The sequence below is a fragment of the Strongylocentrotus purpuratus genome, unplaced genomic scaffold (genome assembly GCF_000002235.5).
Source record: "Strongylocentrotus purpuratus isolate Spur 01 unplaced genomic scaffold, Spur_5.0 spur5_scaffold_13, whole genome shotgun sequence".
Lineage (NCBI taxonomy): Eukaryota > Metazoa > Echinodermata > Echinoidea > Camarodonta > Strongylocentrotidae > Strongylocentrotus > Strongylocentrotus purpuratus.
The window spans coordinates 22841611-22853509 of record NW_022145598.1 but is presented as its reverse complement, the minus strand read 5'-3'; the positions used below and the strand labels follow the sequence as shown (position 1 = coordinate 22853509).

Here is an 11899-nt window from a genome sequence, read left to right as displayed (position 1 = left end):
AATTTCATGCAAACGTCTTTGTGAAGTGCCTCAATACAAATATTTCATTCACCTGTAATGGTATAATAGTATTTCAATAGTCAGAATGCGAATTGCATCAAGCCATAATGGATGCAATTTGCATACATGCAGACTGGAATCATGTACGATTTACAGCTATATTTGTTATTTTATTATTGATGTACTTCTGTAGTTAGATTTCAATTGTAGGTCTTAGCACCTTTAAAACTGACAACTACTTAGAAATGTGACTGTATTTGTAGTGACACATTTAGACCAGCGCTACAATAGATATACATGTATAATTGTTATATCATGATTGTGTATTTAAATTGCCTTTCAAATATTGACTTTCATTTTTTTTAATGATTAAGACAGATTTTCCAAATGATAAAGTACTCTTTTTTGTATATTTGTACTTACATTTACCAATGATGTCTTTTAACATTATGTGCTATTGTATCTTGCACATAATAGAAAATGTACTATTGCCATGATATTAATAATAATCTTGGCTATTATCGAAGGAGTACCATTTATATTTGTATACTATTTAATGATGAAACAATATCTGACATGCATGGAAATTAAAAATAAAATATGATCATGATTTGTTTTTTGGTGCCTGGTGGTACATGTGATGGTTATTTTGATATAAATAAATACCCAAGAATCTTTTCATGTATATAATTGCTGTCAGATTGAATTATTTGTGGAGAAACAGTGTTGTATCACTAATTCAGGGGTGCATTTCACAAAACTTGTCATCAGTGACAAATGACAGTCTATTGTTATAAGCTACTGAAATCCTTGCTTCTGATTGGTTATCAACAGATTTGTCACTGAAAAAAGGCTTTGTGAAACGGGTCCCTGGTTGCTTCTTTACATGTAGTCTATTGTATACAATGTTGAATACAATGTCACAATGAGGAGGTTTAATAACAGTGATATCACAAGATGACGATGGTGAGGAGACCATATGTGCATGCAGTTATTAAGAGAATGAATGGAGTTGGTTGTGGTGGTGGTGGTGGTGGTGGTGATGATGATGATGATGATGATGATGATGATGATGATGATGATGATGATGATGATGATGATGATGATGATGATGATGATGATGATGATGATGATGATGATGATGATGATGATGATGATGATGATGATGATGATGATGATGATGATGATGATGATGATGATGATGATGGTGATGATGATGGTGATATGGTGATGGTGATGATGATGGTGATGATGATGGTGGTGGTGATGGTGGTGGTGGTGATGATGATGATGATGATGATGATGATGATGGTGGTGATATGGTGATGGTGGTGATGATGGTGATGATGATGAAAATGATGATGGTGGTGGTGGTGGTGGTGATGGTGATGATGATGATGATGATGATGATGATGATGATGGTGGTGATATGGTGATGGTGGTGATGATGGTGATGATGATGAAAATGATGATGGTGGTGGTGGTGGTGGTGATGGTGATGATGATGATGATGGTGGTAGTGATGATGATGATGATGATGGTGGTGATGATAGTGATGCTAATGATCATTCGGATAGCGATAGAAATGATGACTGTGACAATAATGACGGCGATATAATGGTGGTGACATTGATTGCTGAAGAATTCATCAGCTTTCTTGTGATGGTGCTTATGCATATATTCTTGTTTACTTATCTTACAATGAATATGATGCTAATGATGGTGGCGATAAAACACTGTAACATAACAAGGTGCTACATGTAGATCACTGAAGAATATCTGTTTTCTCCTGCCGACATTTGTACCCATGCTTGTGTTAACATTTCTTGTTATTTCTCTTCTTCTTTGCTTGATGGTAAAATCAAGAGTTGGTAGATCACTGACGAATTGAACAGTCTCCTTGTGTTTGAGCTTTTGTATTTGCGTTTTCTTAAGATGACATTGAGAGGGATGACCTTCATATCACGATGACATTGATAGGGATGACCTTCAGATCACGATGACATTGGTAGAGATGACCTTCAGATCACGATGACATTGATAGGGATGACCTTCAGATCACGATGACATTGATAGGGATGACCTTCAGATCACGATGACATTGATAGGGATGACCTTCAGATCACGATGACATTGATGGAGATGACCTTATGACCACGATGCATTGATAGGAATGACCTTCAGATCACGAGGACGTTGATAGGGATGACCTTCAGATCACAAGGTGGTAGATCGCTGCAGTTCTTTCTCCGGTCTCTCATGCCTGTGTTTATGCCGGTGCTTGTCTTTACTTTTCTTCTTCTTCTTTTGGTGATGATGGTAGGCCTTGCCCGGATCGCTGAACAGGGATGAGCGAGAGTCGTCTCTCTGGAGGCTGGCGTGAGAGGACGACGACGGGGAGCCTGGAAAGGTCGTCTCCTTGGTAACGCCAGAGAAGCTGTCCCTTGAGCTATCATCCACCTCACCTGCAGGATAATTGAAGTTTGAAGATTAATAATAATATGATAATAATAGTGGGTTTTTGTATAATAATAATAATAATAGCTCACATTTTAATGCGCCTAATACTTTGTTTCTAGGCGCAGCACATATTATTACCCCGGTCATTGGATTCAGGCTTACCCGCAACACAATGTATGCACATTTTCCACTTCCTGGGGAGCATTCCAGCTATTCGCCATTTTACAAGCGCCACTTGCTAATCCAACCACATTAACTTTCGCATCCTACTGGAGAGTGGCAAATGGAAATCAATGTCTTGCCAAAGGACATTAGTGTCGCGGCGAGACTTGAACCGCAGACCTTGTCATCCACAGTCCAGTGACATATCCAAACGACCACGACACATCTAGCGCTCATGTCTATCAGACTTGACACTCCTGGTGCTCTGGCATTTCAAGGGAGTAACTCCTGCCAAGCACCCGTTTATCTCACCTCGATCGACTGTGGCAAATGTAAATAAAATCTTGCCACTATTGGACACTATTGCCACGGGGGGACTCTACCAAAAACCATTTGATCCACAGTCCGCTGACGTCTCCACTAGACCACGACACCTTCACATTGAAGTTTTTTATTATTATTATTATTATTATTTATTAACATATGAACACAGATACAGAGTACACTTGAATAAAACTATTAGATGCAGTAAATATACAATGTGGCCATAGACATGTTGTCGCTAGGAGAAGAAAAAGGAAGTGCATGAGCTGGAGTGGCAGTATAGATCGATCCTCTTAGTCAATTTCATTTTTAAATAATATTTAAACTAGATGGATCTTAGATAATGCCGATCCCATAGAGCCATTTCACAAACCGAAACAGAGGCAATTTTAAAATTCCTCACCTGGTTCTAAAGGTGATAATGGAGATTCCTCTTTGACTTCTTGTTTGACCTCATCCTTGACCTTCCCAAAATCAGGGGTAAAAGGTGGAATGTCGGCTTCCTCACTGTCCAGTCTCTCCCTCTGGAAAACAAATGCAAAACAAATGAACACATAGATGGAGAAGAGTTTATGATAGAGGATCTCAAATCAGTCTCCATTCCGTTATATTTGTAGAATATCATGTGAGTTGATCATTATACAAATGATGCATGCTCATGAGTTCATTATACGATCTATCCGCACTCGAGTTGAGGCTGTGTGTATCTATTGCACAAAGCCGTTAGGCCGAGTGTGATAGATACACACAGCATCAACGAGGGCGGGTAGATCGTATAATGAACGAATGAAAACATGCATCATTTGTTTAAAGGTAAAGACCAGTTATGGTCATGCGATTGCATTGTGAAAGAAACGTTGTGGAATCGATCAGAAAAGGTTGATCATCTAGCATCTGCAAGGTTCTGGAATCATCAAAATGATAAGAAATTTGGCCCATTCTTCGTAAAGTTACAAGCACTATACACAGAAAGATGTATATGGGACTACCCTATATCTCTCACAGACCATGAGAGAAACAAATTTACCAAATATATGAATTAGTAGGCGGTTTCCCGGCAAATTTTTTATCATCATGTATAGTCAAAACATATTCTTTCACATGATTGGTAATGAGAGCTTCCATTTCATTTTTTGAAATTGGGGCGTTTCCAATACTGGTCTTTACCTTTAATACAACGAAACTCCTAGATCCTTGTTATTTGATGTAAAAAGAATTAATTCAAGATTGTTTCGTGACAGTATATGACTGACAAATAAATCTCAAGTTATAAGTCTCAATTTAGTGCGCACACATGAGTATAGATACACATGTATAGCAAGTGCACTTACCTCTATACCCATTTACACATATTGCTGCGCAAGAATAGGCCCATGCACACACAGTATTAAGCGCTCCAACCTCTACGCACACTACTCGCACTGAAAAAGGGTGCAATAGGACTGGATAATATTGAACGCTTTTTCATGAAAAAGCGTGCAATAGGCTCAGCAAATGAGTCACACATGACCACGCATGACCAATCATTTGATTAGGATCTGGGAGTGAGTTGTATAATTGAAACTACATGTATTTATTTCATGTGGAGTGTTTTAAAGTAACAGTTTTTCTCTTGAAAATGCTGAGGGGACATCATGCACTCACCCCATCCCCCCCCCCCCCCACCCTTAAACCTATGACAAAGCCCAGGGGAAGGTTTATAATTATGATTGCAGAGCTGAATCCAGGATTTTATTTCAGAATCTGAGGCAATGTTACCATGTCACTTTGAGATATATACCTTTGTTGGGAAGACGGGCAGATCATCCTCCTCTTCAACATCCACATGGATCGGAGACGACGACTCTCTCTTGGATATCCGAGGAGACGACACGCCCGGTGATAGGCTCAGGGCCCCACCCAGGGGATCGCTCATGCTTTCCATCTCGACGAAGGAATCCTCCTGGCCGTCCTGCATGTCAAGATATGACAGGAGTATTTGTAATAATTATGATATTAATAACATTATTTATTTCCAAAGCACATTTGCCAGAAAAAATATGAAACATTATAAGATGATGACATGGATCCTAATCAAATGATTGGTTGAAAGCATACACATGACCAGGCATTGATTTTGCCTATTACGCGTATTTTAGAAAATGACCGGTCATTATCCAATTCTAATGACCGGTCATTAGTAAAATCATGTTATAAAACATCATTTTATAAAACAAATAAAACATAATGTTATAAAACAAATAATACACATCATTTGTTCGGGTATTACAGTAGTAACATTACCCACACTCGTTACCTTCATAACAGTCCAAACACCATCGGCTACCACCTCGGGCGTGTTTTGTTCCAAAGGTACCTCGTGTGGGTAGTTCTTACTAATGCCGTCACTGCTGTGTATAATTTGTATATTATGACACAAAAATCACTGGGAACAAACAAAGAACAATATCTACGTGTATCCTTTCGGCTAAAATAAAAAAAATTCTTTTATCAAAAGGGACGGCTCATAAAGAAGCAAGGCACAAGACAGCATTTACGGTAACCCTCGGCTGATGTTTATCAAAAAACATTGCATGTGTCCATCTCTTACTTAAGAATTTCCCTTGTGCCAGCCTGTCATCTTACTTTAAGAGTACACTATCCACAAACTATTCCGAACAACCCTGTTATCCAATGCATAATTTTCTGCCCACTATACATGAGTGAAGCCTGTATATAAAGACCGCTCAAGGGAAACATGAAAAGTGGTCTGATAGGCAGGTGGTCTTTCTATGTAGGTGGTCACTAAAGCAGGTTTGACTGTATTTCAAACTATCTCTCTATCTCTCTATCTCTACACCAACTCATTGGGTGGTATTCTCAAAAGCGGACTAACTTTATTCCATGGTTTAATCCACCGACTAAGTATGGAATGCCAAGTGTCCAAATGAATATATTTTTGAATAATTTGATATGCCCCTCGATTACCATGATAACATAATTATATCATAGTTAAATTATTATTTATTTATTATGTTATTACACTTTATTTTAATTTAGTGACAGATTAAATTATTCAAAAACATATTCATATGGACACTCGGCATTCCATACTTAGTCGGTGGATTAAACTAGAGTTACATGTAGCTTTCGAGAATACCAACCATTCTTTCCATCCTTCCATCTTTTCATTCATCCCTCCATCATGTTACTTACACTATCCATATCATCATCGTCATCGTCAGGCTCGTCAGGCATGATGTTTGGATTCACGGATGTCGTTCTCTCCTTCAAATTCACAACAAAACCAAGCTGGAAATTAAAGAAAAATATGCTTTTAGGTGGAAATCATATAATCATATCATACAGTATTATATGTTAAAACAAGACAAATGTTACATGTTACATGTTACATGTACTACACTAATGTACTGTAAATTGTAATACAAATGCAGAAGAGTTTATTCCTAAAGATTTTGTGGTCTAGTGGAAACGTCACCAGATTGTGGATCACATGCTTTATGGTTCCAGTCCTATCTCAGCACAAATGTCCTTCAGTAAAAAAACTAATCTACATTTGCCACTCTCCACCTAGGTGTACAAAATGGGTGCCTGGTAGGAATTTATCTCTTGAACGTTTTGAATGCCTTAGCAAGCTAGACTTAATCCAGGGTAATATAGTAATTTGTAGGCGCCTTGGGATAGATATGTGCACAAGTTTGTTATTTTGTGTAATGTGAAAATTAATTATTCAATTCATTAATCACTATGTTACATACAAATCAGTAATTACTCACACATTTTAATCATTAAGCACACTACTTTACATGCACAACACAAAAAAATGTATTACCAGTATTTGATTCATTTATCACTATTTCACATACAAATCAGTAATTACACACATATCATTTTCTCAGCTGGCTATTCTCCCATTACAGAAAATGGAAGAGAATCTTACCTCAGGCAGAGGTAGACATGAAGGCCTGGTTTTGCCGTAGAGGGCGAAGAAGAAATCCACCACATCACAACGTAACCTGGCATCGTGAGATGTACCTGAACTGTAACAAGGACATCAAAACAAACAGCAAATAATAGGGCTGTTCACGAATGGAATGACTAGCAGGACTACAAATCAATTATTGAACCATGATAAGAATTTTTCACTTTCTTGTGAATAACAACAAAAATCTTGCTGATCAGTGATTCTGATCACAACTCAAATCGCACATACACATACATGCAAGGTGGAGAGATTCATTTTTTTTAAAGCCCCACTGCACTACTTATAGCTACTTGTGCCCTCTATATAGCAAACAATGCCTAATCGGTGACCATTGGTCCCCCATGATCCCCTTTTTCTTATGTTAATTGAGAGCCAATTTGATGACACAACCACCTGTCAGTGACCATGCAGGGAGGTCTAATCCCTCCTGGACAAACTAGTGCAGACAGGATTTAATGTATGCAATCTTTTTCCCACAATACATGACTTCAACAGCAAATAACACAAAGTTTCAAAAGATTGATTAATTTTTGTCTGGTTCTGTGGCTTGCTGGCTATGTCAGTAGTGTCATTCAATACCACCATTGCAAAATAAGAGAGAGTCAATTAAAGAGACTTACTTCATGTGGGCCCAGAGCCTCTCTACTAGTTCCTCTGTGCTAAGCTTCGACTGTTCCTTGTACTTAAACGGTGGGTTGGCTATCAGCAGCCGTAGTAGCTTGTGCCTGGGTTGGAGATACATGCAGGAGTATCAAAGACACGTTCATCTCATATGCCATGAACGTTGCATCAAACTATCAATTACCGATTAAGCCAGTAACTACGCGACATCAATAGAGTAAACAATAACAATGATGTCGGTTATGATTATACTACTCAAAATGGAAATCAACGATAATAATAACAATGATTTATGTATTCATTGTCATTTCAAGATTTTATATGGAATAGTCATGTTATAAGTTTGTAAAATGGAATCTGATATTATCTCTATATCCACCCTATATACCTTGGCTCGCTCATTTATTTTCTCATTCATTATGTATGTTTATCATATGTGTATGTTTATCACTGTCCTGTAATATTTCATTAATACATTTGTATTGTATTACTTTGTAACCAGTGGAAGCCAAATTTCCTGATATAGATAATATATTACTGTACTTATACTTACATGTATACTGATAAAAATGTTAGCAGACTTATCAACACAGAATGTCTTTGCATCCATCCAATTTTTATTCTACCTCCATAACACTGCCTCTTGCCTCCCATTTACATAAGGGACTTTTTGGCTACTGAGCCCTTTGGCTACTGAACCATTTCGCGACAATCAATCCACATTTTGTGGTTTGGTTCAATTTCTTCTTTTTTCAGAGCCCTAAAAAATATGCCAGATGTATGAGAAGAAAGAGCAAAGTTTCTGCACAAACAAACTGCATCCATTTTACTTTCAAGGCTCCATTGCGTTTGATGCCAGGACATTTAAAAGGAAAATTAAGCTCTAAAATCCTTAAATTGGCAACAAGTTGACAGATTCAAAATACTTGTTTTTGGATCACAATTGGCAATGTTTTCAACTTTTGGACAACATTCTTGCCTATGTTTATGTTTTAGGAGACATTACATTTTCATCTTAACAATGTAGCAGTAAAATAAAATCTTTTATTGTTGCCAATTTGAAGAACAAAGTGTGATCAATTTACCCCTACAAATAAATCCTGTTCTGAAAGGGATAAAACCTCGTGTAGAAACAGTTTCATAGTGGCAGAAATATCTAGGGTTGTCAGAGGAGGTCTATATGAAATCTGGAAATGTCCACAATCTCTTACAAGTGTATACATCGCACAAGACAACAACTATTATTGTGTTCTATATTTAAATAGAAGGATATGGCCCATTTTGCACCGACGAAAATGGAGATCTACCTACATGTATTGGTAGCAGATCCTTTGCCATATTATCGGTAAATGGAAATGTGCATGGTACATGATAATTACTCACTTGATAATGGGAACAGGGTCATGGTACATGATAATTACTCACTTGATAATGGGAACAGGGTCTTGTTCCACGATGTCCAGTAACCATGAGAAGATATCAGCACTGGCTTCAACTGCAACACAAACACAAACAAGAAACAAATAGAATAGAATGATTTATTTCACTGTACTGCAATGATTTGTGCACTAGAGATGCTGTCAACATTGACCAAAGGACTACAGAGTATCTTGAGGATGGGTAATGACATATACAAAGGTGACAAAATCAACCCACAACTTTCACAAAATCAAATCAAAAGAGGACCTTGAATATGCCTTTGACACAGTCAACAAGCACTTCTAGTGTTGCTAGCCTGACGTGTGAAGAGTCCAAATTGAGTGTAGATCTGGTAGGGCGTTTGCTTGCTGGGTAGATGGCTGTTCTTCTCCTTCTGATCACCTTTACTTCATTAATTGTTAAACTAATGAATGAAATGAGAGGAACATTGGGCATACATGTACCTTTGACATAGTCCACAAGAGCTTCTAGTGCTGCAAGCCTGACCTTGATAAAGTGCCCACACCTTCACTTCATTAATTGTTAAACTAATGAATGAAATGAGAGGAACATTGGGCATACATGTACCTTTGACATAGTCCACAAGAGCTTCTAGTGCTGCAAGCCTGACCTTGATAAAGTGCCCATACTGTGCATACAAATTATAGGTCTAGAAGAGCATTGCCTTGCTGGGTAGATGGCTGTTCTTCTCATTCCAATCACCTAGAATTTACTTTATTAATTGTTAAAACTAATGAAAGAAATGAAAAGAACAAGGGGCATACCTTTGACGTAGTCCACAAGCGCTTCCAGTGCTGCCAGTCTGACCTTGGTGAAGTTCCCATACTGAGCGTAGGCCTGGAAGAGCGTTGGCTCGCTGGGTAGATGGCTGTTCTTCTGTAGAAGACGGATGTTTCTCAAGCAGCTGATGGTGACGGTGTGCTGGTAGCAAGGCAGGAGCTTCTCAAGGTTCAGGCATCGGGTCACCTCCTCCAAAACCATCTAAAAACAAAATGATTTGATAATATTACCATCTTTGCTGATATTGTAAACTCACTCTTTGACATGAAAGATAACATCCTGTAGCTTGTAATTAAATTTGCCGAAATAAGATTTTTTTTTTTCCCAATAGTTTTTTCCCTATAGCTCCTCCAAGATTTCAAGCCTACACTATGCCTCAGTACTGTACTTTTTCAAGATCACCTTGGGCTACAGTTTTATCTGTGCCCCTTAAAGCAGTCAATACTTTGCACAGTCAAACCTGTCTATGGCGACCGCCCAAGGGAAACATAAAACATGGTCTTTGTAGACAGGTTCCTTTAGTACATGTTTCAATTACAAACCATTCTCAAGGGAAAAACAAAATGTGGTCTTTGTAGACAGGTGGTCACTATTAAAAGCAGGTTTGACTGTATAATATTTGATCACTACATGTGAACATACCTTTGTTTCAGGGGAAAGGTTCTCCACACTGGTGTTGACCATGGAAACGGCAGGAGTGATGGTGTTAGAGAGCGCATCAATCAGACCGGCCCGGTAGTAGCAGTCAGAGAACTGATTAGGGAGAAAAAATAGGGATTGATACAATTGATCCGAGAATGCATTCAGACAGGTATGGGCCCGTTGCATAAAACTTACCATTGATGGTAACTTTGCCATCAATGGCAACTACCATGGTAACAGGGCTTAACAGCCTATAAAAATCAAGGTTTCCATGGTAGTTACCATTGATGGCAAAGTTACCATCAATGGTAAGTTTTGTGCAACGGGGCCATGGTCTATTGCTTGTACCTGTCCTTTTCTAAAGAAACACAACTGTTCTTAGTAGAGAATTGCGATGTAAAATTCTTGAGGGTCATACAGTGTAGAGTGGGAAGATGTTCTCACCTTATTCTTGGCGTTGTCGTTGTACTTGATGAGGTCTACCAAGAACGCTAAGCTCTCCCTAGGACACATCGTGTGGATGTTGCGTATCAGACCAATGGCTTGAGGTACAGCCTGGAAAGAATATCACATGAATGGAAATCATCGATCAAAAGTATGAAAGTCTGCTGTTGAAAAAACAATATACATTTCAGAACAATCTAAATGAAAATATGCAAAGTGATATTAGGCCTGTCTTCATCAGCTCGAGTTTGCCAAATAACCACCTATTTTCAGACTCGGGATATTATCCCGAAGCTCAAAATTTCGTCTTCACCAGACCAATATGCTTATCACAAACTGTATCGGACGGGGGCAAATTAGCCCGCTATTTCACAAATAGCGTGATATTTTGGAACAAGACTAATATTTCTTGGGACATTGTCTCGACAAAATATCCCGCTGATTGCATCTGCGGGCTGATGAAGACGCAAATTTACTGGTTAATTTGCAATCGGGATAGTTAAAATAGCGAGTTCTTTGGCAAACTCGGGCTGATGAAGACAGGCCCATTGAGTGAACCTGTCAGGTTTTCATCCCATACAAATGTACCTCACAACATCCACTCTACCTTTGATGAGGGTGACTTTTCCGAATATCACTCTCTCTGACACTTTGAATCTAATTAGTTTTTCCAGGTAATACATACTGTGCCAAATGAATAAGGGGAAAAAAAGTATTTTATGAAGAAAAAATGTACTACCATAATTTGATTAAACACCTGAATAATTCCGGGAAAAAAATAATGGTTAGCAGCTCTGATATTGGATCACTAATTATTGAAGGTACATTTTGTTTGGGAGAGAAACCAACCTTCTGGATTAAGTAGGCCCTGAAGTCCATGAAGTTATTCCGCCTCACAATGTCCTCTGAGGAGAAGGAGCTGAAGAGTTTCTTGAACATGGCAATGAGGGCGGTATGTCCACTGAAGGTTTCGGCAAGCTCATTGGATACCTGCAAGCAAACAAGTGGATTTGATTTCAAAATATATATTTGATGAACTCA

At 38.3% G+C, this 11899-nt stretch overlaps 1 protein-coding gene across 2 annotated transcripts in view; it reads right to left on the bottom strand.

Annotated features, from left to right (window-relative positions):
• Window positions 1-1502: 1502 nt before the first annotated feature.
• The window catches only part of LOC588654 (transcription initiation factor TFIID subunit 2), a 29539-nt gene continuing 19142 nt past the window's right edge, over window positions 1503-11899 (bottom strand). Inside the window, exons 18-29 of one of the 2 annotated variants that reach the window (XM_030983178.1) lie at window positions 11708-11848; window positions 10859-10969; window positions 10415-10525; window positions 9757-9973; window positions 8978-9047; window positions 7552-7656; window positions 6887-6986; window positions 6142-6237; window positions 4727-4897; window positions 3350-3470; window positions 2196-2465; window positions 1503-2115 (exon numbers count right to left, since the gene is read on the bottom strand). In XM_030983178.1, coding sequence (XP_030839038.1) covers window positions 2218-2465; window positions 3350-3470; window positions 4727-4897; window positions 6142-6237; window positions 6887-6986; window positions 7552-7656; window positions 8978-9047; window positions 9757-9973; window positions 10415-10525; window positions 10859-10969; window positions 11708-11848 — 1491 coding nt within the window. In that variant the 3' untranslated portion in view covers window positions 1503-2115; window positions 2196-2217. The remainder of the gene's footprint in view (window positions 2116-2195; window positions 2466-3349; window positions 3471-4726; window positions 4898-6141; window positions 6238-6886; window positions 6987-7551; window positions 7657-8977; window positions 9048-9756; window positions 9974-10414; window positions 10526-10858; window positions 10970-11707; window positions 11849-11899) is intronic. The other variant, XM_030983177.1, reaches the window with a different exon arrangement.